At 46.6% G+C, this 24,701-nt stretch overlaps 2 protein-coding genes across 4 annotated transcripts; one reads left to right on the top strand and one right to left on the bottom strand.

Moving 5' to 3' along the window:
• The first annotated feature begins 986 nt into the window (after positions 1 to 986).
• proser2 (proline and serine rich 2) lies at positions 987 to 6,391 on the top strand. Its single transcript, XM_028421799.1, has 4 exons — positions 987 to 1,110; positions 2,129 to 2,327; positions 3,923 to 4,232; positions 4,380 to 6,391. Exons 2-4 carry the CDS (start codon positions 2,250 to 2,252, stop codon positions 5,846 to 5,848), a joined length of 1,857 nt encoding a protein of 618 aa, XP_028277600.1. The 5' UTR covers positions 987 to 1,110; positions 2,129 to 2,249; the 3' UTR covers positions 5,849 to 6,391.
• A 1,454-nt stretch (positions 6,392 to 7,845) lies between these two features.
• upf2 (UPF2 regulator of nonsense mediated mRNA decay) lies at positions 7,846 to 24,622 on the bottom strand. 3 transcript variants are annotated; one of them, XM_028421771.1, is made up of 21 exons: positions 24,568 to 24,622; positions 23,476 to 23,838; positions 22,395 to 23,174; positions 22,158 to 22,318; positions 21,889 to 22,080; positions 21,668 to 21,817; positions 21,491 to 21,594; positions 21,320 to 21,405; positions 21,039 to 21,147; positions 20,828 to 20,941; positions 20,486 to 20,602; positions 19,838 to 20,227; positions 15,543 to 15,818; positions 15,277 to 15,460; positions 12,729 to 12,883; positions 12,398 to 12,502; positions 12,215 to 12,313; positions 11,942 to 12,115; positions 10,461 to 10,602; positions 10,131 to 10,251; positions 7,846 to 9,208 (listed from the first exon to the last, which is right to left on the bottom strand). In XM_028421771.1, the coding sequence occupies exons 2-21, from the start codon at positions 23,835 to 23,837 to the stop codon at positions 9,199 to 9,201; spliced, it is 3,831 nt and encodes a 1,276-aa protein (XP_028277572.1). In that variant the 5' UTR covers position 23,838; positions 24,568 to 24,622; the 3' UTR covers positions 7,846 to 9,198. The 3 variants fall into 3 exon arrangements, with proteins under 3 accessions (XP_028277572.1, XP_028277579.1, XP_028277587.1); XM_028421778.1 differs by having other exon boundaries at positions 7,846 to 9,205; XM_028421786.1 differs by lacking the exon at positions 7,846 to 9,208 and having other exon boundaries at positions 10,127 to 10,251.
• Positions 24,623 to 24,701: the final 79 nt, after the last annotated feature.

Genomic DNA, 24,701 nt, shown 5'->3' with positions numbered 1-24,701 from the left:
AGAAGATAAATAGCTTTTCATGTAAAAAATGTTTAAAACAAACTAATCTACCTATCTATCTAATACAGCAACAAAATATTTGTGCAACTTTCCATGTAATCCCATAAAAGAATAAATGGCTGTGGTCATTAATCAGTTAACGTGGCGACAGAAAAAAAAAACATAGAAACTTGAATTTTAAGGATAATATTATCAAGTATGCAATTTCCCCATTGTGGGACTAATAAAGGTTTCTTAATCTTAATGAATGTGGATGTTATAAAGCAACCAGCATGTGGCGCTATAAACAAACCAATGATCATTTCACTCACATACTGTAGTTCAGTTTTTCAGCTTTATGGCTCCAGGTATTTAGTAAAAGAAATTGATTTCCAGCTAATTTCATCTCATGTTATTGGTCTTTAATGACCAAATATGAACATATTTTCATCACAGTGTTTACTGCATGTTTTGGGTGATCACACACACAAAAAGGTGACAGGTCACAGTAAATATTTTGTCAATGTAAAACTCAGAAAATGATTAAGAGGAGCAAATTAAGCTTTAAAAAGAGAAATACATTGTAAAATGGTAACGATAACGCTGAATGTGATTGTAAAAAAATTGTCATTTCAAGGAAAATCACATGAAAGTTTCTTCTTCGGTCTCCGTGTCTCGTGTTCATATGTCTGCTGCTACGTCTGTGTGTGTACAAGAGGTTTTTCCTGTAGCTATATATTATTTCCCTCTGAGGATTAATAAAGGACTAATTCTTAATTTTTCATTTCAAGAGAACTAATCCCCACTAACCAAAAGTCAAAATAGGACAAAATCTCACATTTCCGACTGTCTGTGAACGCATTCCAGTGAAACTCTTCTGAGGCGTTTAGCGGGATAACTTTCCACTGTGTCACACACCTGAACGAAACCGCGCGCGCACGCACGCCCTCCTATGGGCGGAGCTCCTTTCTGGTTAAAACTAGTGCGTAATGTGCCCCGTTGGTGTCATTACGCACACGGAGGGAGCGCACCAACAACTCAGCGTGAGGAGCGAAGCAGCAGGAGTATTCTCAGACACATCCGACACTAACGTGGACGGTTTTTATGATGAGTGGACTGACGAGCTGCTGGGTGAGTCCCGAACTTCACTTTACAGACATTTACGTACAGTTTAAACTCATGTGAAGTCATTTTTTTTCTATGACGACGAGACAGTAAAAATAATTTTTACAGAAGTGCCTCGTCAGTCTGTCTGTGATCAATACATCTACTTTTGTACAGACTAATTTAATCAGTGTGGTTTAGTCAAATAAAAAGAAAATATACCAACAAATACACAAATATTCTGTTGATATAAACAAACGTGCATCACTTATTTCCTCCAAAATACAAAAATGAATGATGGTTTCACCTTTTAAGTTCAACTTGTTTGTTTAAAACAGAGTAAAGCTTGACTTTAAATGGTCACAGAGGTTTATAGAACCGCTCAGTTTAGAAGCAGCTGCAGTAAGAATCAAACAGCTGAGTGTGTCGGTGGTTTTCTGACCTGGTCATTATTAGAAGAAGTTTTGTCTTATGTTACAACATATTAATCTAAAAAAAAACCTGCACGATGACAGAGCACCTGAACGCACCTCAGTCTGGCTGTAGTTGCGGTGGACAGATTTAATAATTATCCATACTTCTCCTGGCACTCCTTCCTTCTGGCACTGAATCAATGTGGGGCCGGAATGTGTCGTCTGTCAGTGGTTTTGGCTTCAGGAGCTTTTAGAGCCGTCTGTTCCGGGTCAACTGGTCCTTCAGGTGTTTGTGCTGCTGTGGATGCTGAGTGTCCCCTCAGAGGGAAAGAGGAACGTCATTTCACACAGAGACATCGGAGAAGCGGTTAAACCAGGTTTTCAACGTTTCAGCTTCCGCTGAGCAACCACACAGCTGCTGGCCCTTCTCCTGTAAACACCACACACTCTGGTGTCATGACGTTTGTACAGTTATAAGCATAAAGTACCTCTTTCATTACTTTGAAATCACTTTTAACGTCTTATTGTATAAATGTTTGAATTATGGTAAAAAATTATGTTTATGTGACCTTTGACCTTCTCCTGAGGTCGTCAGAAGGTCGCGTTAAAGGCCCTCGTCTCTGTGTTTGCAGGCTGAACACAACATCAGATGATTCTTCAGTGAAACCATGATTCTAGTTCTGTCTTAGAGTCCTCCATGAGAAGTACAAATGCCAGCTGACCTCTGACCCCCCCCCCTCTGAAACCTTCAGCATGGACATCCGTCTGCAGGGCAACTCTCAGCTCCAGTACGGGGTCAACGGGGGCACCGGCCAGAGCTTCAGGCCAGGCGTGAGTACAAAAACTTCCAATGGGTTTACAACAGCTTAGCTTAGCTTAACTTAACAGTAACACTGAAAAATGCAGTTCCTCAAATGTCCACTTGTGGGCTGGCTCCAAAATTAAACCAGTCGCACCGACCTCCATGTTTAAATGTCCAACATAACAGCATAAATAAACATAGTATAGTCATGACCTTAAGCAGGTGTTTATCTGTGTAACTATGGCAACAGCGGTCCTCCATTTTCACCCAACTACTAATCCCTCTGCAACACAACCTATCAAATCAGTTAGAGGACAGAGTTAGGCGAGCTGTTTCCGATTATGCTAAACCATACTAACTAGCTGCTGCTTATACTTACTGCACAGAACTCACAAGAAAGTAAATAATTTCCAAAATGATTGCTATATGAGCTGTATGTTGGACGCATGTATTATGGGATGAAGATTTGTCCGGTCAGCGGGCTCTTCTTCTTATGTCTTCAGAATAAACGCAGATGGCGGATAACTCACTGCTGAGTTTACACTCACAGAAATGACACTTGCTCAATATTTCAATCAGTTTGCACACCTACGGGATGACACATTTTATCACAACACACACGCGGCTGAACCGGTCGAGCTGCAGTTTTGTAGGTCTTGAGCTGCTGCTCCACAATAGGCAACATTCAGAGCAGCTGAAACCAGCCCGTCAGTGTTTATCTGTGATTGGTTTCAGGTGGGTGTTGCTGCAGGTGTCTGTGTGTTTGTAAAGCAAAACAATGAGGATCTCAACAATGTTGTTGTTGTGGTAGCGTTCATGACACCAGTGACAGCAGCAACAACAGGCACCGTCTCCCATGTCAACCACAGGCTGAAGGTCATCACCTTCAAATAGCTCCAATAAGCGGCTTCATTCAGTTGTCACAACATGTGCAGGTCAACGATCACAGAGTTACATGTATGAAGCAAGCAAGCGGCTAACTTAGCATAGCATCAAAATGGAAATGGATCACCTCAGTGCCTAGAGTTAACCAAAATCCACCTATCAATACACAAAACACACACACACACAGAGAGCTAACTAGCAATATATATATATATATATATCATTTGTGTATTGTCATTTCTCCTCTCAGTCTTTCTTCCAGTGCTGCTGTTACAGAGGATTACGGACTCGTGTTTGAGCTTAAAATCGGTCAACTTGATCTTTATCAGGACTGTAAAATACCTCAAAGTGAAGCAGAAAATCCGGCTGTAACTGAGTGTTGTCACTGGACACCTCATTGTGTTGTCTTACGGTGTGTGTGGTGCAGTACAGGTAGCTGTGGAGGAATGAGTAGCCGTCTAACAGGAGAGAAGGGAGTATGATCTAAATATAGGGTGGGAAAAGACGTGGGGGGGGGGGGGGGGGGGGGGGGCAGTGTTCCCTCTGTCCACACGACTACTGCATGAGATGGTTGACTACAGAAAGTTCCAGTGATGAAGGTCTTCCGTCACTTTGTGGGACCCTCACCTCATAATCCAGACTTTACATTTGACCTTAAGATGTCCCTTCCTCTACCAAAGTTCATCACTCAAAGTAGATTTTAACTTGTTCCTTGCTGTCTTTTGTCCTGTCTTTGCAGGACGATGAGCCACTTCTGAGCCAGGATGTGAAGGTGGTCCTTCAGTTCTTCGAGGACACCATTGGCTCATTGGAGGAAAGTCTAGAAAACGATGACCGGAGGCCGGCGCAGATGAGCCCCCCTGAAAGCAGCAGCAGTCTTTTCGAGGAGGTCGATGGACCCCCTATCTCTAGTCTCAATCCAGAGGTCACTCTGCCTTCTCAACTGGTCAGGCCTCCCAGTCCCAAAGAACATGATATTATTGACCTGGTCCGTTCAGAACCAGACTTGGTAAAGACCAAGGAGCTGGTCTTCAGTCCCTCCAACCCAGGTAAATAGATGCTTGTTCTTGTGTGCAGACTATAGCCTGGATTCTGGAAATCACAAAGTGTTTAGAAACCGCCCTCAGTAAAATTTAGGATTTAAGTCCTCCTACCACTCAGTCCTAAACTTTTCTGCTGTCATTTCTTCCTCCCAGACTTTCAGAGTATGGTGCCGACTCCTGAGAGCCACTTTGAGATAAAGCCAAGGCGTAATCCATCGGACAGCCTTCCTTTGGATTACAACCCTCCGCTACCAAGTGGCAGCTATGGGCCGACAGACGGTCACTCCTCCTACCATCCTCCAGGCTGTATCCCCACCCCAGTCCTGATTGCCCAGAAGATAGCTGAGAACCAATCAGGTGTAACCCCAAATCTTCTTCCATCTTCACTCCTTCGCCGTCGCAGCCTGGAGTCTGAAAAACCTTCAGATCCTCCAGTAAAACAGGGCCCTCCCACCTCTGCTAAACCTACCCGCTTCCCTGCTAATATCAGTGTGATCCTCGGCAACAAAGAGCACCAGAACCAGTCGCTGGCTAATGTGAATATACACGAGAGACGTGCACAGATGCTGGCAAACCTATCAGGTACATCCCACCCGCTGCTGCAGGAAAATTCTGCTGAAGAGCATAAGGCTCGAAACCATCCTACCCGCAGCACTTCCTTCAGGGATCCCACACCAGACAAGTCCAGAATAGAGGCCCTGTCAAAGCTGGGTCTGACCAGAAACCGAGCCATGTCCGGGGGCATGTCACTCCTCGCTTTCCCTAATAGCACCTCACTGGATCCTCTCACAGGTCCAGACAGTAGTGCCAAACCTCCAGAGGTCAGTCCTCTCTCTGCAAGCAGTCCTAAGTTGCCTGAAGCCAATGTTTCATTACCACCTCAGAGCCAGATACACGTCGACAGAAAGACAGAGATTCTGCGGACAGATTCCCTCAAGAGCCAAGAAGACAGAAACCCCCGACGGACCCCTTCGCCACAAAGCAGCTATCCTCCACCTCCTTTGGAAAGCTGGGCATCCCTCTCCCCTCCACCTGAGGTCACCCCACCAGAATTTAACAGCTACGGAGGAAAATCTATTGTGGTCAATCCTGTTCACTCCAAGAGTGAACTTGCGACGTCTCCAACAAGGCATGAACCCAAAGTCCTCCCCTCTGCTCTGTCTAACCCCAGTGAGTACAACCTCTATGGAGGAAAGACCAAAGTCATGACCCCTGCTCCCCCACCTGTGACCAGGAGTGACCTTCCTGACATCCTCAGTTCCCACATCGACAAGGGTCAAACTTTACCCGCCATACCTGAGCCGCTACCCGCTGAGCTGAACAGTTACGGAGGAAAGAGCCGAAGCATCAATCCTGCCACTGGGCTAAGTCGCCCTCCAGAAGCCACATCAAAGAGTTTTAAAGCTCCGGCCCCAACTCCTGCTCCAAGACCTCCTCATCACTCCTACCATGGCGCCACTTCTTCTCAGAAAACTGCATCCCGAGCTTTGTCCCCCGATCACAAGCGGAGATCCAACTCCATGTTTCGCCCACAAGGGATCACAGTGCAGTTTTCTGGACGGGGGGCAAACGAGTCACGCAGGGAGGCACTGAGGAAACTGGGGCTGCTGAAAGACTCTTGAACTGTTGAAGCTGAGTCTCCTGCAAGAGAGCCTGGAACAACCTGATGCTACCAAGCAGTGGGTCGTCCTCCTGTGGGAATCAAGACTTTGTCTCCTGTCTCAGCTGGTGTTCTTTGGAGGCGTTTACTTTGTCTCTGCACATATGTGAATGTCAGCTAAGTGAATTTCTGCTCTGTGAAGTCCTATCACCTCTGTTACATGGGAAACTTTTTGTTTACTGTGCATTTTTTTGCCAGCATTGAGAGTTTAAAACGAAACAATACTGTAAAGAGCTAAAAGTGAACAAAAGAAGAGCCTGGAAACAGGAGTCCACCGGATGGCTGCAGATATGCAAACATTTTTGGAAGTTGTGGAGCTGAGCTGGAGGATATTTTTACTCCACGGACGGACAAACCTCCTACACCAAACCACAGACTTGCTGGAATGGGTTTAAGGGCAGGACTTTAGGGATGGGCGAGCACACAACGATCGAACAAAACACGAGCACTACAACCAAGCAGTCTAGAAATACTTGCTGGCTTTCTTATATATATATATATATATATATATATATATATATATATATATATATATGTTGTTGATGAATTTTGTGGTGATATTTAAATGTTTAAATGTGTGTGTGTGTGTGTGTGTTTCATCCAGACTCCGGCCTCTGTAGTTCACCTACAGTAACTGTTGAAGTACATTTTGTTTACAGACTCCGGTTCTCTGTAGTCCAGCTACAGGTATTTTGAAGTATCTGATGGTGCAAACGTTCTGTGTGTAACAACACACTTGGCTTTATGAGGAAAATGCATATAAAGAGCTTTTCTGTGTGGTTATGGAAAATCAGTTGCTGCTATAAATACAGCCTGGGGTACTTTTTGACTTTGTGCACATTATATGCTGTATACTCTCATTTTTGTCACTCATTAAACAGATTGATTGAAGGTAAACTCATGTTTTTTTAGCTGTGGAATGTAAAGAATGAGCAGGTGCTGACTAATGATTGGCCATGTCTGCTGAATGTTTCACCTGAGTGAAACATTTTAAAGAGGAGGATGACTTTGAAGTTTTATGAGGTCCATATTGATAGTTGAGAGTATTGGCACAGATCCATGTTTGATGGATGTCAAGTAATGGAGATCTGTAGGCGGGGTCAGCAGCCAAACATGAACCTGGCAGTCTTCTGAGGAGAAGGTGATCACTCTTGTGATGGGGTGATCTTCTTTTGCAGGTTAACATGTTCACTCAGAACCATAAGGATGTGCAAAAGCACCAAAGTAACACGCTGGTATACCAGCAAAGTCTCATATCCTGCTGTGGTCACATAACGTTTGTTTTTGCCAGTGGACTCTGGTTGCATAAAAGAGAGTGTATACTACACATGAAAGGTCCCATATATTGTCCACAGTTGTTTTTTTATTTTCATCTTTTTTAAATTTAAATCAAAGTTAGGTGCTGCTGGCCACACCCACCTTTGGAACACAGCCATGTTTTTCCTGCCATAAATGCCACAGTGAAAATAAAGCAACAGAAACAACATGGCTGGTGGGGCCTACCCCACTTATGGCATTACAAAGGGTTAAAACCTGAAGAGCTGTTTTAGACCAGCATGGATGGATTATTCCAGTCAAGAGAGAGAGGGCAGTGGGTCTCTGGTGACTCTCTTAACACAAACTCTGACTTTACATATTACACTTTGGACCACTTGTGTGTTTAAGACAGTGAAGAAAATGTAGGCAGCAGACGGTTACAGAGAGCCTTTCAGTCCTGAAGAGAGGACCTTGTCAACTGGTTCTTGTGGCGTCTCTGTGTGTGTGTGTGCTGAACATTAGGTTTCCTTCTGACAGGTTAATCTACGCATGTTGTTTAGCACTTCTCTGCATATGCAGTGTTTAGAGGATTGCCCGTGCAGGAAATGAGGAAATACTTTGGGCTGCAGCCTTGTAATTAGACGTCAAAAAAGCAGACGCACCCTTGCACACAAACTGACCTCATTCACAGACTCGGCAATGTGCAACAATCCTCATATATGTTTATTGTGGTAGATTTTCTGAGACACAAAGCTCCTAGACACAGACGAAGTAAAGCAGAGACTCATTTTTGTCCAACAGCAAAGAACGACAAAAGGCTCATGCAGCAGGATACAGAGTATAATGATCCATCTAGAGGTTAATCTAAAATAATGAAGTCACTGTCAGTGCTAAGGAAGACTCTCAGGCACACGGTTATCATTTATCCATATAAGGAAAAGCACAAATCAATGCAAGCTGATTAACTTTAGAGGCTCAAATTAAAAAAAAAAACAGCTGGATAGCAGTGGCTGAATATATACACTCAGATGTCCATCAGCGTGTCTCTGATGCTTGATGCAGAGATCTATAAGCGCCTGTCAGTGCGAGACTCAAGGCAGAGCAAGTTTCCTCGGTAGGCTTTCCTGTCTCATGTCGGTAGGATTAATGTGAAGCTAAGCTAGTTGCTGGTTTAACTTAGAGCAGGATACACCAAACTTATCTCTAAGTAATATTTTAGTTTCCCTCATTTTCCAGTCTTTATGCTAAGCTAACCAGCTGCAACAGACACTTTGGGTACAATACGCACATTATCATTGATACTACTCTACAGAAGTCATATTTAACAGGAATATTTGTTGTTTTCTTGGGTGAAATTACACCAAATAATCTGCAGATGAATCAATAAATCGACTGAACAAGACTCACTGTTGGATCGTTTCAACCACATGATTCTTTAACGGCTCGTCTTCCTCTGCATCACATTACGAACAGTTTCTGAGTGCAGCACCAGCGTCCACATCCTTTGCTGTTTTGGAAAAAAAAATCTGACGTGTTCCCAAAGTTTCATGTCCAAAGATAAAAACAAATGAAACAAAATCCACATCCCTTTTAGCTAGACTCGCGTAAATGTTGTGCACTCGCAGGTTTTTAACTCCTAAACGTGAGCTTTACTTCACTTGGTGTGATGGCGGGAGGTGAGCCCTTCATCCCGCCTCAACCCGCCGCTTCTCACCACCAATCTGCCGGTCAGGAGTTTGGAGTTCTGGTCCAGACAGTTGTGTGTTGTTTTTTTGTGTCATCTCAGACAACAGACAAAAAAGAAAGAGAGCCATCTGTCTAACCCCTGACCTCTGACCTCCCAGCTCCTGGATCTGCCTCTCCTCCTCGGGCCTCGGTGACAGTGTGTGTTCAGGTCAGAGGTTTGGTCTGTCCCGGCGTCTGGAGGACTCGTTCCCTGGTATGACCGGGTTCCCCTCCGGTCTTGTTTTTGCTCTCTCTCTCTCTCTCTCTCTCTGTCTCTCTCGCTCGTTCATTCTCTCTTGCTTGCTCGCTCAGCCCGGGCCCAGACTGCCATCAGCGTCTCCTGGAGGACAGACCAGGACATTTACTGTAGAGGTGCAGCCGTCACTCTTGTTCCAACCGCGGTCATGTTTAATCAGCACAATCTGATTTTTTGAAAACATGAAAACAACTCTGACATATCATCATCTCCTAATTCGCCATTTCATGTTGTGTTTGTGTCCATCTGGTGAATCTCAGACATATTTTTCATATTCACTTCCTGTCTCACCCTGCTGCTGCTTTTGGACAATGAACATGGCTAAAAATCGATACATTAAACATCCCATAATGCTGAGTGTAGCAGCAGATCCATCAGTATGAGCAAAGCTTCTTGTGAACATAAAGGTAGAGGATTTTGAATATTAATGTCATTCTCACCTGTCCTGAATTAGTTACATTCAAAAGTATCTGACGGCCTGCTGTTCCTGCCTCTGTTCCCTCTTTAGAGAACAATAAAAAAGCTCATTGTAGAACTAATGAATCCATATTTAGTTTTGGGCAGCAGGACGGCATGTGTTTAGTGTTTTTGTTACATCAAACTCTACAAGCCGAGACGCCTTGCTTTAATCATCTCAACGAATATGACCTGGAAGACTGACAATCTTCATCATTTTACATAAAAAGTGAAAAAAGACGCAGTGGTGATTTTGAAGATATCAATATTTACAAGACTTTATAAAACTTCTTAAAAAGTGCTGTTTAACTGTCCGCTCCCAGATCCAGCTGTCCTGGCCTACTCAATGTCATGTCTGTGGTTTCTCTCCTGCTTGTTTTTCTGTCCTGCCTCTGCTGCCTGTCTTGTCTCTCATGCCTTTAATTTCTCATCCTTTTATCCATTCTGTTCAAAGAGAAACCAGCAAGGTGTTGTCAGCGCACGAGATAATCAGCCCTAATCCAGTACAGCGTCGGCTGTGTGTGTCACTCGTCAGCGGCTCAGCTCTCACCTTCCTCCGGTCTTGAAGATGAGGTCGGCGTTCGGAGCGCCTTTTGGGTGCTGGTACCGAGGCCGGCGCTCCCGGTTAGTGTTGGCTGGAGCCGGACGTTGAGCCAGAGACTGCATCATCTCTGCAGCACACAGAGGAAGCAGGCAGTTTAAATTTAAGAACTAGGATGAAAAATACTCCTCAGGGATGAAAAAGAGATTAAAACTAAACAATCACCATCAGGAATTTAGCCTCAAGCTAGCAGTGAAAAAGAAGTACATAGCTATAGCTAATGCTAGCTGTCTTTATGCAAAGCTATGCTGGCCTGCTGCTGCTCGTAGCGGCTCATACCCTGGTAGTCCTCCTGCTCCTGCCTCTCGTTGATGTCCAGAGTGAGTTTCTTCATCCTCATGCGCTCCTCTTGTTCGGCTTGCTGCTGGTTGAAGTGGTTTGCAGCCAGGTGGGATGACAGCGGCACGTTCAGAATCTTATACTGTTCAACACAAACACACACACAGGTTATTCACAAGATCAAACACAAAATCACAGGATCAACAGTCTGGGCCTAGCCATATACTCCTGCAGTGAGTCAGTATGCTACAATAAGCTAACTAGCTAAAGGTTCATACATGCATACGGTTTAGCTCAAAGTGCAGCGTCCATGCTAACAGAGCCGTCTCCCGCTCCTGTTTAAAGACCTGTAGCTTTAAATGCAAATAAGCTTCTGGTGGCCACACCCCTTTCCTGAAGAGGGTTATGCCAAAATGAAAACAAGGCAAAAGAACAAATCTGTCATAGATAGTCTGTGTGCCAAGCTAGGCTAAGCTAACAGCTGCTACAGTATACCTACAGCAGATCAATGCTCGTCAGAGACAGAGCAGCTGTGTGTGGTGAGGTACATCAAACAACAGTAGTAAGGACAGCCACCACACACACACACAGGATGCTTTTATACAGTACTGCTGGAGATGTGTGTATTTACAGAGAGACCTATCATTTCCCATCTACACACCTCACCTACACACCGACAAAGATACTCTGTGTTTTCATACATGAACTAATGGTGTGTGTGTGTGTTTGGCAGCTGTCCTCTAAACAGAAAGAAGCCGTGTAGACTGAGCGCTCCATTAAACCTCCGACTCCTGGCAGAAAGCTGGACACACCCTACAGTACAACCAGCCTCTGCCCTCAAACCACACATTCCACCACAGCAGCACTGCACCCAAACACACACAAACAAACGACTCTGTCTCTATACCTCTAGGGACACTTGTTAGCATAGAAGCTGAACACACAAGCTTTTAGTTTCACATATGCCGTGAAACATCTGATCATTGATCCACTGAAGGCTGAATTTGGAATTCTGTGTCACAACAACAAAGACAAGGCCTCCTCCCCACAGCAGAGGCTTGTGGGTATTAAAGTATTTTAAAGAAAACTGTGGTGAGAACACCTCCTCGCACAGGTGAGGCATTCAGCTTCTAAATAGCCAGAAATCCAGCTTAAAAAATGTCAAACCTTCAAACTGTCAGCAAGGTTCTCTCTACAATATAAGCAAACACACACATCCAGAGTCAATATTATCCCTGGGCTCAGTGTGTGTGTGTGTGTGAAAGGGAGTTTCATTCAGCAGGAAGCTTTTATACAGAAGAGTCCTCTCACATCTGTATACACTAATAACAACACTCTGTGTCTGTGCCACGTTCGTTTGCTTGTTCCTTCCTGTTTGGGGATCACAGAGTGTGTTTCCAGCCCTTCCCTGTCCATGTGCGCACCGAACCTTTCTTAGGTTGAAATATCATCTGCAGATAGAGACGAGGCCGAGCTTTTACCTGCTGCTTGTTGCCTTTGCGAGTCAGCATGACAAACTGCATGGTGTCGGAGATGTCCGTGTCTCCCTCCCCGATGCACTGCTGCCCGGATCCTCCTTTCTTCAGCTGACTCTTCAGCTGCAGCGGGATGGCCACATCTAGCTGGTGCACCTTCACCGCCTCGCCGCTACGTTGCTGTGGTCACACACAAAAAAAACACACACACAGGATGTGATGTTTGAATGCTAATATGCTAAAAGCTAACAAGTGCACTGTGTGGATCTTTTTTTAAACCTGCAGGTTCTCCAGCATCATTTTATCCAGAGCCTGAATGAAGTCCTCGTCCTCAGCGCAGGCCACATGCTTCAGGCCACCGCCACGGATGGTGACTTCCTGCACACACAGGAAGTCAAACGCATGAAACACTACTCCGTCACATGCTGCCATTTTGAAGGTTCTAGCATTCTTCGATCTTACATTGTTCTCTTCGTCCGTCTCGTTTTCTTTGTTGGAGTCGGTCAGGTAGTCGGTGTTCTCCTCTTCCTCTTCCTCCCTGTCCTCTTCCTCATTCTCTGACCCTTCCTATGAAGGGAAAAAATAGTTTGTTGAAACTAAGGCAGCTGTTCTGGTGACCACAAATCTGATTGAGTGTGTTAATGTGTGTTGATGAAGATTCTCAGTCATCCAGGTCATCATTTTCTTGAAGACGTTTTGCTGCTCATCCAAGCAGCTTCATCAGTTCTGTGTTAATGTGCCAAAACTTTGATGGTCAGAGTACAAAAGAACTGTGGAGTCTGTAATAACTCACGTCCTCTTCCTGTTCGTTCATCTCACTCTCGTTGCCCGACTGCTCCTCGGTCTCAGCACCTCCTTCCTCATCATCATCACCATCATCATCCTCCTCATCGAGAACCTCCCCTTCACTCATGGCGCTGGAGTGACCGTCCTTCTCCATGGCCAGGCCTGAAAGGAAAAGCCAAAACCAAAACGACGTGAATTATCGATTCATTAGCACATCCTAAAAAAAAAAATCACACAGCCTCATTATGAAACGGTGTAAATGGCAGAGAAATAAAGTCGGGCCTGAAGCTGCAGATCAGGTCTTGTGTGACTTGACGACTGAGGAATGCCCGATCCCGGTTAAAGTATGAAAGGTAACAATGGCACCACTGTTTAGCTCGGGGGGGCCTCCATCAATCACTCTGCTGCGTTCCCACACACATAAAACTTCTCACACACACATAAACACCAGCAGAGGAAAGGAGATTTAGACATGTGAGGTACTCGTATGTGAATAACCCCTACAGAAGAACCACCAGAAAAACCCTGAATTGATCACATGAAATTCAAGGAAAACACAATTTGTCCTGTAGGGCAGCGGTCCCCAACCTTTTTTGCACCACGGACCGGTATCATGTAAAACAATACTTTCACGGACCGGCACAGAAAAAAAAGTGCATAAAGAGACAACTTACTCTTATGCTTAATTAGTGGGAGCCTTTGAGCTTTCTCAGCAATGAGGCGGTCCCATCTAGGGATAATGGGAGACATGACACCCGAAGTGTGTTTCTTATGTCCAGTCCACTCCGTCATTTTGTTTTGGCCGTCATTAATTGCTTCAGTCGTTCTTGTTCATGTTTTCTTCCATGGCTTGTCTTTTAATGCAGGGTGCTCGGTCTCGCAGATTTGAAGGCTTCGTTGCCTCATTTGCGAGTCTGTCGCCACATCACTCAGAGCGGACTTGGTGTGTGAGAATCACCTGTTGCAATAAATCCGTATTTTAAATAGGACTCCTGATATAGTCTTTTAAATGCGGGTTTCTTTTTCTTTGAAGTGGTAGGCTCCTCTTCTTCTGTCTCCTTGTTAGGCCTTTTCCCCTTTCCGAAGAAGCTCTCCAAAGACGTTTGTTTTTTATTCATTTTTGCTGCTTGTGGGCTTAATTTTGGGGCCGTATCCTGTGACCGAGACAAGCGTCTGGACAGGTGCTTAAAGGCACAGGCGGATGAATCTGATCGATTTATAAATGAAACAGCTTTCAGACTCAGATAATGAATAATATATGTTTTGCTCAGTCTTTCTGTGCGGCCCGGTTCCAAATGACCCACGGACCGGTACCGGTCCCCGGCCCGGTGGTTGGGGACCACTGCTGTAGGGGACTAGTAAAGGATTAACTTATCTGATCTTTCTACATGTCTGAATAAAAAAATCTAAAATAAGATGTCTGTGATAATGGGACATCCTGAAAACAAAATAATTCTGCACTCACTCACTCACTGCAACTAGGAAGCCATGATTGACGCACGGGTGACCCACAGTCACATGACAAAACTTCAGTGAGTTTGACTGATCTGCAGGTTTTCCAGAGGTGATTGTAGAAGCTGTAAAAATACAAATGCGTTGTGCTGTTTTCATACACATGCAGGACTTCATATTCATCCACACTGATTAAAAAAGTGACAAAGAGAGAAAAATGTTTGACACAACACAGTCTCCCCTCGTTCAGTGTGTTTCCTGGAGCACTGCTGCCCTGCTGTAAGTGGTAGTTTTACAGGATCTGCATCTCGGAGGGTGGAGCTGACGCCTGCATTCCAACACCAACACCTTGAAACTGTTAAACAAAGCCACTGTTCCAGCTCTGTTATCAGAGATACACCTGCTGCATAAACGTTTCCTTCTTCCTCCTCACTCGCCCTCATTTTCTTTTCATTCCTGAAACTTTAGACTGCACTCTGATCTGTGTGTGACACTTTATGACACAGTAAAGCTAACGACAGGTATGATAGGATGCAGCTCACATTCACTGTGTAAAGTGCTTGCTGTAGTCCTTTGTCCTCTAAAAATATCCATCCATCTGTAGGCTGTCTACAGTCATGATTGTGCTGTTTACATAGAGGTACAGGGCTGTGATCAATGAGCCCACACTGGAGGAAGAAACACACAAACCGCTCAGAGATTAGAGAATAAAAATAATTAGAATTTTTAGATTACACGAGAGAAAACTGTTTAATAAATGATAATTTGAATGTCAAAACAGAAGAGTATTTATTACTTTTAGTGGGTCAAATCTATAAAAGTTTCCAGAAGTCAATCAAGTAAATTTACAGCTGTCAATAACTCTCATTGTCTGGTGTGTGTGGTTGGAATGTGTGTGTTTGTGTGTTTGGATAAGTTAAACCTGTCAGACAGATAAAGCCAGAGACAGAGAGCAGCGATGCAGCACGTTCACCCTCCTACACACTGGAGAATGCTGCTCTGCCGGGACAACCAAACCGGCAAGACCAGCTGCTACAAACACACTCATCCTTCATGCATGCTGTAATGTCATACCAGACTGCCATTCATCTTTCAGATCTTACCCAGTTTAACGAGCACTTCCCTCTCTAGGTCGGCGACTTGTTTGGTGGCCTCATCCATGGAGCAGCTGAGCCTCATCTTGGGCCTAAGCAGCTCCAGGGTGTCGCTGATCATGTAGTCGATGTCGATGGGAAACGGGTGGTCCTTAGTCCACACGTCCAGGCTCTTCTTCCACCAGATGTACCGCTGCAGACACACAACATTTCATTTAATTCACTTGAAGCCTTTAAAGCCAAAGAGAGGAGAGGTGCATTCGGTCAGAACGTGCCTGGAAATAGATGAGAAAACAGTCCAGCTTTCTTTTGCTGGAGCCTCGGTCGAAGTACTGGCCGCAGGTGTCCAGCAGGGTGCAGACCAGGCGGATGCGGAACAGGTGCTCCGGAGGGTCCAGAGGGCTCGGGCTGCCGTCCTGGTTCACCCCAAAGGAGATAAAAGAGAAGAGGGTGCGAAAAATAACAGCCGACTCCACCATGCGGTAGTTGTAGAGCTCGCCCAGGAACTTGGCGCTGCTGATGCGCCGCTGGTTGAACTTGGGCTGGTTGACCTGACAGAGAAAACATTCAGAGCCTGGGATGAAGTCAAAGCAGCCCAGGAGCACTTTCAAATCAAACAACAACCTGCAAGGCTGAAAAATGAGATGCCACAAAAGTAACACAAACTGCAGTTCCTAAAGTGTCCACTTAGGGGCTTACAGGCTTACTCTAAAAGTAAATCACAATCCTGTGTGCAAATCTGAGCATAAACAAACATCATCACAACAGCATATTCTATACAATCAAACCTGCAATTTGAGGAGAGACATGTTTTTTAAATTGCATTATAAATAAGCATTATAAATAAGCATTATAAATAAGCCCTTCCGTGGACCGCCACCTTACTGTGGTGGAGGGGTTTGAGTGCCCAGATGATCCTAGGAGCTATGTTGTCGGGGGCTTAATGCCCCCAGCAGGGTCTCCCAAGGCAAACAGCTCCTGGGTGATGGGCCAGACTAAGAGCGGTCCAAATACCCCTTATGATGAAAAGAAAAACAAGGACCGTGATGTCGCCCGGTATGGCGCAGCCGGGGCCCCACCCTGGAGCCAGGCCCGCGGTTGGGGCTCGAATGCGAGCGCCTGGTGGCCGGGCCTTTCCCCACGGGGCCCGGCCGGGCTTAGCCCAAAGGAGCGACGTGGAGCCGACCTCCCATGGGCCCACCACCAGTGGGAGGAACCGTAAGGGGCCGGTGCAGAGTGGATTGGGTGGCAGTCGAAGGCGGGGGCCTCGGCGACCTGATCACTGGACACAGAAACTGGCTCTGGGGACATGGAATGTCACCTCGCTGGGGGGGAAGGAGCCTGAGCTTGTGCGGGAGGCTGAGCGGTACCGACTAGATATAGTCGGGCTCGCCTCCACGCACAGCTCGGGTTCTGGAACCCAACTCCTTGAGAGGGGTTGGACTCTCTTCTATTCTGGAGTTGCCCATGGTGAGAGGCGGCGGGCTGGTGTGGGCTTGCTTATAGCCCCACAGCTTAGCTGCCATGTGTTGGAGTTTTCCCCAGTATGTGAGAGGGTCGCCTCCCTGCGCCTTCGGGTTGGGGAGAGGTCTCTCACTGTGGTTTCGGCGTATGCGCCGAACAGCAGTGTAGAGTACTTGACCTTCTTACAGTCTCTGGGAGGGGTGCTGGATGGCACCCCAACCGGGGACACTGTCATCTTGCTGGGACACTTCAACGCCCACGTGGGCAGTGACAGTAACACCTGGAGAGGCGTGATTGGGAGGAACGGCCTCCCCGATCTGAACCCGAGTGGTGTTTTGTTATTGGACTTCTGTGCTGGGCATGGTTTGTCCATAACGAACACCATGTTCGAGCACAAGGTTGTCCATCGGTGCACCTGGCACCAGGACACCCTAGGCCGGAGGTCAATGATCGATTTTGTAATCGTGTCAGCTGACCTTCGACCTTGTGTTTTGGACACTCGGGTGAAGAGAGGGGCTGAGCTGTCAACTGATCACTACCTGGTGGTGAGTTGGATCCGTTGGCGGGGGAAGAGGCTGGACAGGCCCGGCAGGCCCAAACGTACTGTGCGGGTCTGTTGGGAGCGTTTGGCCGAACCCGCCGCTAAGGAGATTTTCAACTCCCACCTCCGGGAGAGCTTCACCCAGATTCCGAGGGAGGCTGGAGACATTGAGTCGGAGTGGACCATGTTTTCCACCTCCATTGTCGATGCCGACCGAAGCTGCGGCCGCAAGGCCTCTGGTGCCTGTCGTGGCGGCAATCCCCTGACCCGGTGGTGGACACCGGAGGTCAGGGATGCCGTCAAGCTGAAGAAGGAGTCCTATCGGGCCTGGTTGGCTTGTGGGACTCCTGAAGCAGCTGATAGGTATCGGCAGGCCAAGCGTGCTGCAGCGAGGGCAGTTGTAGAGGCAAAAACTCGGGCCTGGGAGGAGTTCGGGGAGGCCATGGAGGAGGACTATCGGTCAGCCTCAAAGAGATTCTGGCAAACCGTCCGGCGCCTCAGGAGGGGGAAGCAGTACTCTGCCAACACTGTATTCAGTGGGGGTGGGGAGCTGTTGACCTCGACTGAGGGGGTGGTTGGACGGTGGAAAGAGTACTTTGAGGGTCTCCTCAATCCCACCAACACGCCTTCTATTTTGGAAGCGGAGGCTGATGACTCAGTGGTGGACTCGTTCATCACCTGTGCTGAAGTTGCCGAGGTAGTCAAAAAGCTCCCCGGCGGCAAGGCACCGGGGGTGGATGAGATTCGCCCTGGGTACCTTAAGTCTCTGGATGTTGTGGGGCTGTCTTGGTTGACACGCCTCTGCAACATCACGTGGCAATCGGGGGCAGTGCCGCTGGACTGGCAGACCGGGGTGGTGGTCCCTCTTTTTAAAAAGGGGGACCGGAGGGTGTGCTCTAACTACAGGGGGATCACACTCCTCAGCCTCCCTGGGAAAGTCTACGCCAGGGTACTGGAGAGGAGAATTAGACCCATAGTCGAACCTCGGATTAAGGAGGAGCAATGTGGTTTTCGTCCTGGCTGCGGAACGCTGGACCAGCTCTATACCCTCCGCAGGGTGCTGGAGGGTTCATGGGAGTTCGCCCAACCAGTCCACATGTGTTTTGTGGACTTGGAGAAGGCGTTCGACCGTGTCCCTCGCGGCATCTTGTGGGGGGTGCTCTGGGAGTATGGGGTCCGTGGCCCTCTGCTGAGGGCTGTTAGGTCCCTGTATGACCGGAGCAGGAGTTTGGTTCGCATTGCCGGCAGTAAGTCAGACCTGTTCCCAGTGCATGTTGGACTCCGGCAGGGCTGCCCTTTGTCACCGGTTCTGTTCATAATTTTTATGGACAGAATTTCTAGGCGCAGCGAGGGACCGGAGGGGATCTGGTTCGGGAACCATAGGATTTCATCTCTGCTTTTTGCGGATGATGTTGTCCTGTTGGCTTCATTGAGCCGGGACCTCCAGTGTGCACTGGGACGGTTTGCAGCCGAGTGTGAAGCGGCCGGAAGAGCCGGAAGGCGAAGCTCTCGATTTACCAGTCAATCTACGTTCCTACCCTCACCTATGGTCATGAGCTTTGGGTAGTGACCGAAAGAATGAGATTGCGGATACAGGCGGCCGAAATGGGTTTCCTTCGAAGGGTGGCTGGGCGCTCCCTTAGAGATAGGGTGAGAAGCTCAGTCACCCGAGAGGAGCTCGGAGTAGAGCCGCTGCTCCTCCACATCGAGAACGACATGCCCGGAACACCTCCCTGGGGAGGTGTTCCGGGCATGTCCCACTGGGAGGAGGCCCCGGGGAAGACCCAGGACGCGGTGGAGAGACTATGTCTCTCGGCTGGCCTGGGAACGCCTCGGGATTCCCCCAGAGGAGCTGGAGGAAGTGTCTGGTGAGAGGGAAGTCTGGGTGTCCCTGCTTAGACTGCTGCCCCCGCGACCCGGCCCCGGATAAGCGGTGGAAGATGGATGGATGGATGGATTATAAATAAGCTGCATTCACACACAGTTACCAGGTTCTTATTCACTTCCTCACATCTGTGCAGCAGAAAACGAACAAGCTCCCTCCTGTGGCTGAAAGGTGCATTCAGGCAGGAACCTTGCAAATATTGTCCTTCAAAATCACCCGTCTGGGTTCGTCCATCTTTATTTACAGGCTATGGTTAAAATCTTACTGAAGTCACTGGTTTTAACAGCAAAATGTACTTAGTTTTAAGTAGGACATGTTCTCTAATCTCTAATGCATACTGATAGACGTATGTAACAATCAGGTTTAAGTTCTGTGACTTCAGCTGAGCTCACTGAGCCACACAACATTCACATGTGTCCTGCGACACGTAGCGAAGTTCACACGTAGTCAGATGTCAAACTGTCAGTCAGGATTAGCAACAGGTTTTCTTTGTATTCGTGTCCTCGCTCTGCACTCATAGTTCAGAGAAAAAAAATCAGGTACCATTACATCAAAGCGCATGTTTCCAGGAGAGAAGAAAATGGATAATCTGTGTTCATAAAATTAAACAGCCAATAAAAAGCTCAACTGTGTGTTGTTGGATCATGAAAAACATATATTTTCAATTAAGTCCTCCTTACCTCCATGCCAAGCCGGATGTCCTCCAGCACTCCGTCCACAACGTGGATGCCCACGTCCTCCTGGTAGGCCACCAGGCCAGCCAGCAGGTTGGCCACGCAGTGGATGCTGTTGTACTTGACGTTCCAGATGTTCACCATGCAGCAGATTAGGTAGCTCTTCACCTCGGGGTCCTGCCAGGGCAGCTTGCGCATCTGTCGCAGCACCTTCTCCGTGGTGACCTTGGACAGATCCTTGTAGAGCAGCTTGCGGATGTACTCCTGCAGTGGTGGCCTCTTCTTCTTTACCGTTTTTTCCATGGGAGGGGGGTTGCAGTAGTAGTAGGCGTTCTCCACCATGGTCACATAGCGTGCGTCCAGGTGCTGCGCCTGCTTTTTACGCATCATTTGCTCCTGCAATGCAGACAGACAAAATATCAGCTGTTTGCAGACGATCTTCTCATTCTGCACTTGATGATTTTTTTTTATGTGACTGCTGGTCATGTGAGTCAATCGTGGCTTCTTCTGTTGTGCTGAGTTTTTGTTTTTTAAGCACAAACAGTTTTTAATGTCTTTCACCCTCACATTTAAAATAAATCCGCTGGTCTAAGACCAGTGTTCTTTCTCCTCTACGTGATATTTGACTCCACAGCTGATCTAATCATAACTCACCAGCAGGACGCTGGTGCGCAGGTGAGAGTCGGGGGATCTGAAGAGGAAGCGGCCGCAGGTCTCCAGCAGCGTGCAGGCCATCTCGATGTGGTGATGGGTGAAATCAGACAGCAGCATCTGTTTGGACACATACACACGTTTAATACTTCAGTTTCAGCCTGAAATCATTTTACTGTCCCGATGTACACGAAGAAAATACAAATAAAAATTCTAACATCACAATTTTTTTTAAACACAAACCTTTCAGGAAACCAATACACATACAAACTTCCTGTTAAAACACTCACTGATCAGCTCTGTGGTATCAAAGTCTCAGATGTCACACAGGGATTGTTCTCTCACCTTGAGACAATGAAGGGTGTCTGTTTTGGAGAACATCTTGAACTTGGCCAGCTCCCCGATAAATCTGACCGTCTTGTTTTTTGTCTCGATGTTGATCTGGTCCTTCTTTCGAATCTTAAAGCACAAATTTCAATAATATTACCAACAAAATTCAACAAAGATGTTTTTGATTTTTTTTTTTTATATTTCAGACTCAGGTTTATAGACTTACATGAAACCTGAAGTCTCCCTTCAGCATGGAGCAAAGGTCCTCCGCCACGTCGGACATGCAAGGATGCAGCGTGGCGACAAGGCGAGAGTAGAAAGGCAGAAGATCCAACCTGAGGAGCAGAGTGAGTCATCTTCAAACTATAAGTCATGATAATAGCCCCCCCTTGTGGTGTTTGAAGGTATAGTATATGTCAGGAGACAATTTTAATTATTCAGAGTGCTGATTCTAATATGAATAAAACCTTTATTCAGCATAAATACTGGTAAACCAATAAAACCTACCTCTGCCTGGGGACGGTAAAAAGAGCTCGGACGAGCTTCCTTCTGTTAGATTTGGTGTTCATGTTCATGCAGAAATCCATGGCAGCCTGCAGGTAAAATAACAGATTTACATTATAAACTCTTTGCTTTGAAGCAACAGATCTTTGATAAGAGCAGAGGTGATGTCCTCACCTTGTCAATCAGGTCTCTGTTAACACAGTTGGGCAGCTGCTGGATGAAGGCGTCCACAATGAGCTTCAGGTGTGACCCTGTGTTTGCCTCTTCGTCCTCTTGTTCTGCACAAAAAGAGACACTGATAAAAATTCCAAATGAAATCCTCACAGCACTTCAAAGTGCTCACAAACATACCTTGTTCATCCAGCAGTTTTTTGGCCAGTTCTTCGTTTTCCACTTCATCGCCTCCTTCCAGCTCCAGAGGTTCATCTGCGATGTCCAGAGCCTCCAGTTCTAGCTCTAGCTCCTCTGTAGTGCTGGCTGATTCCTTACTCTCTCTGCTATCTGAACCCGACAGCAGCACAGTAAGTATAAAACCTCTTTTTCATCTGTCTGAGGATTAAAGGAAAAAATACCTTTGGCATCATCTTTGTCTTTCCCCTGGCTGCTCTTCTCATTGTCCTTAAAGAGGATGGCAGGGACAAATGCCTTCAGGTCCACCATGTTCTCATAGAAGTTCCGAGCATCTTCGTCCTCCCAGATTCCTCCCTCCAGGTCATACTCCCCAGGTTTACCAGGGGTGAAGATGTCAATGCCAGGGCCGTGCTCTAAGAGGGCAGAGAGAAGACAAATGATGCACCATTTGAAGCTGACCTTCAACATATGTAAAATGAAAGCTACATACCCTCCTGTACGGTCTTGTCCTGAGGCAGCTCCGGCATGTTCTCATCCAGCAGGTCAGCCAGAGACTGAGTGTTGGCCAGTAGCTTCTGGTAGGAGGTGGCGAACTCTTCATACTGCTTGTGTCTGTCCTCGCTCAACTCCCCTTTGGAATGTAGGATTCGCCTGAGGAGAAAATGTGAAGCGGTGCTCAGACTGAACATCCACACACCACAGTATTTTACCAGTGAGGACACTTTACCTGTTTTGTCTCTCAATGTTCTGAAGCTCTCTGTGGTCCTTCTTCAGGTGTTTGGTCAAAGAAGTGAAGTACTCTCTCAGAAGGTTCTGGAAGGGCTGCTGTTTCTCTGTGCTGATTATTTCACTTGGAGGAAAAGACAAGCTGAATTTCTCTGCAGCCAGTTTGACTTTGCGCGGCACCAGTCCAGCAATGTCGTCCCCACAGTGCTTGCAAAAGCTGATGACCACCGACACATGAGTGTGTGTCTCTCGATCGGTCCCAATTATATTCTTCAGCTGCTCGTAAATAAGTGAAAGGCCCTCTTTGTCTGTGAAGAGACCAACAATGGTGAGCTCGGCGATGAAGCGCAGGTCTGTGCGCAGCTTGCTCACATTAGGTGCCCTGTCCTCCTTCCTGGCTTCAAAGTGCTTCTTCCACGCCTGCAGCAGCAGTGGAGCAAACTCAGCATACCGCTGGTGGAAGAGCGAGCACAGGTGGATGGCGCAACCGACATCAGAGATCTTTAACTTGGCCTCAACAACGGAGCTCACAGCCTCGCCAATGTACTTGCTGAGGTTGAGTGAGGCAAAGTCGTTAGAGAGCGAGTCCCGCTGCTGTTCGGTCAGCGTGCGCAGCTTCTTGACGAAGGCAGTGTTCTTCTTAAGGCTGGAGTCCAGTCGGCTGAAAAAGGCCTCCTCAGGACGACCTTCTTGGGCATTCTGGTTCTTGCTACGGAGTTCCTTCCTGCATTGGTGGCGCTCCCAGGCTTCCTGGTGCAGCTGATGGCCCTCCTCCTTCTCCCTGTAGGGATGGAGAAATATCACACAATAAACAACAACAGTAGGAGAGAAGGAACTAGCTTTGTGTTTGGTGTGGGGGGCCAAAATAGACTGAGCCACTCAGAAGTTACACCAAATTTCTTCACAGCATTGCTTCTATTTTGTCAAATTACACCACTAAATTGTCAGTCCCTTTTGCAATTACCATGAAAACAGACAATTAACACTGGATTATTTTAAATTGAAAAAACAAATGTAAAGATTGACAGAAACAGTCTTTTTGAGCTTTAATTTTGAAGCTGACAAAAATTCCCATCTCTTACTTCAGCAAAGCAGCCTCCTCCTCACGTTGTCTTTTGGCCTCCTCCTCTTGCTGCCTCCGCTCCTGCTCTTCCTGCTGCCTCTTTTCCTCCTCCTCCTTCTTCTTCTGCTCTTCCTCTGCCTTCTGTTTCTCTTCATCTTTCTTCCTCCGCTCCTTTTCCTCTTTCTTTTTCTTTTCCTCCTCTAGGCGCTTTCTTTTCTCTTCCTTGCCACCATCCTTTTTACCACTCATCTTGGCCTCGTCTTTTGCTTTGTCCCGAGCAGATGATGGGCGTCTTTCACCCTCTCTGTCCTTCTCCTTGTTACTGAAGGAGCAAACGTCTTTTTCATCCATGTTCACTGAGCGCTTGCTTTCAGCAGGCATGCTGAGGAAGGACGAGGAGAAGCAGTTGCTTAGCAACAACTAAAGACTACATCTGCATAAAAATATTTTCACCTACTTGACAACAAAATAATTCAAGAAAGTGACACAATATCCTTGCAAGCCCTGGGCGACGTAGTTATAATATGAACATTAATTTAATGGCGTTAATTCAAATTGTGCAGATACAATTAAAATCTAGCATCGCTTTGACGGCCCTGTAGGTCTGGAACTCACTGCCTAACTAACGTCTGGTCACTTGCATGTTTTACGAACAAGTAAATAACAGAGGAGTAAACTTCCGTACTTGCTGTTAAAATTAGCCTGACACACACCCACGCAGCAATAGTAGCTTCGTTTCTTAGCCACCTGGCCTAGCTATCGGAATTAGCATCGAACCGTTGGCTCTGTATATAACTTGACTGGCAAATTAGTTTACGTTACCCTTACCCTTGCACAAACAGATATTTGTACCGCGTTTAGAAGTACTTGGAACGTTTTAAACGTGTTGACGTAATCACAACAAAACAGAAGTAGCATTAGCACAGCTGACGCCTTTCGCTAGGCCACTTGAATGAACGGAAACACATGTAAACAAATGTTTTGACAGCGTGAAACTGGCAGCTAGTTAGTTAATTTGTGTAAATATAACCTTCACATTTGGAAAATAACAAATCCTGGCTCATTAATTTTGATTTTCTTATTAATATTGTTTTAAAAGGTAAAGGTTTACCTGCAAAACAAACATCGGTCGCTAGCATCGGTTTCCGTGAGAACCGCAGCAGCACCGCTTTACTTTTTGGTCCCTGAAAACATGCCTTACTAAAAATATGGCTATTATGGTGCACACATTTGACCTGTCTGGTA

Source organism: Parambassis ranga, chromosome 2 (genome assembly GCF_900634625.1).
Source record: "Parambassis ranga chromosome 2, fParRan2.1, whole genome shotgun sequence".
NCBI classification, from domain to species: Eukaryota; Metazoa; Chordata; class Actinopteri; family Ambassidae; genus Parambassis; species Parambassis ranga.
Note: the sequence above shows the minus strand (reverse complement) of the source record. Positions and strands in the feature narration are given on the sequence as shown.

Bases quoted from the DNA above. Each gene is read 5' to 3' on its own strand.
- upf2 (XM_028421771.1), bottom strand. From the start codon at position 23,837: ATGCCTGCTGAAAGCAAGCGCTCAGTGAACATGGATGAAAAAGACGTT. The intron at 21,406-21,490 runs GTGAGGACATCA...TTTTACCTGCAG, and splicing joins ACAGAGACCTGATTGACAAG to GCTGCCATGGATTTCTGCAT. The intron at 12,116-12,214 runs GTTTAAAAAAAG...GTGTGACCACAG, and splicing joins TGATGCTGGAGAACCTGCAG to CAACGTAGCGGCGAGGCGGT.
- proser2 (XM_028421799.1), top strand. From the start codon at position 2,250: ATGGACATCCGTCTGCAGGGCAACTCTCAGCTCCAGTACGGGGTCAAC. The intron at 2,328-3,922 runs GTGAGTACAAAA...CTGTCTTTGCAG, and splicing joins GCCAGAGCTTCAGGCCAGGC to GACGATGAGCCACTTCTGAG. The intron at 4,233-4,379 runs GTAAATAGATGC...TCTTCCTCCCAG, and splicing joins CTTCAGTCCCTCCAACCCAG to ACTTTCAGAGTATGGTGCCG.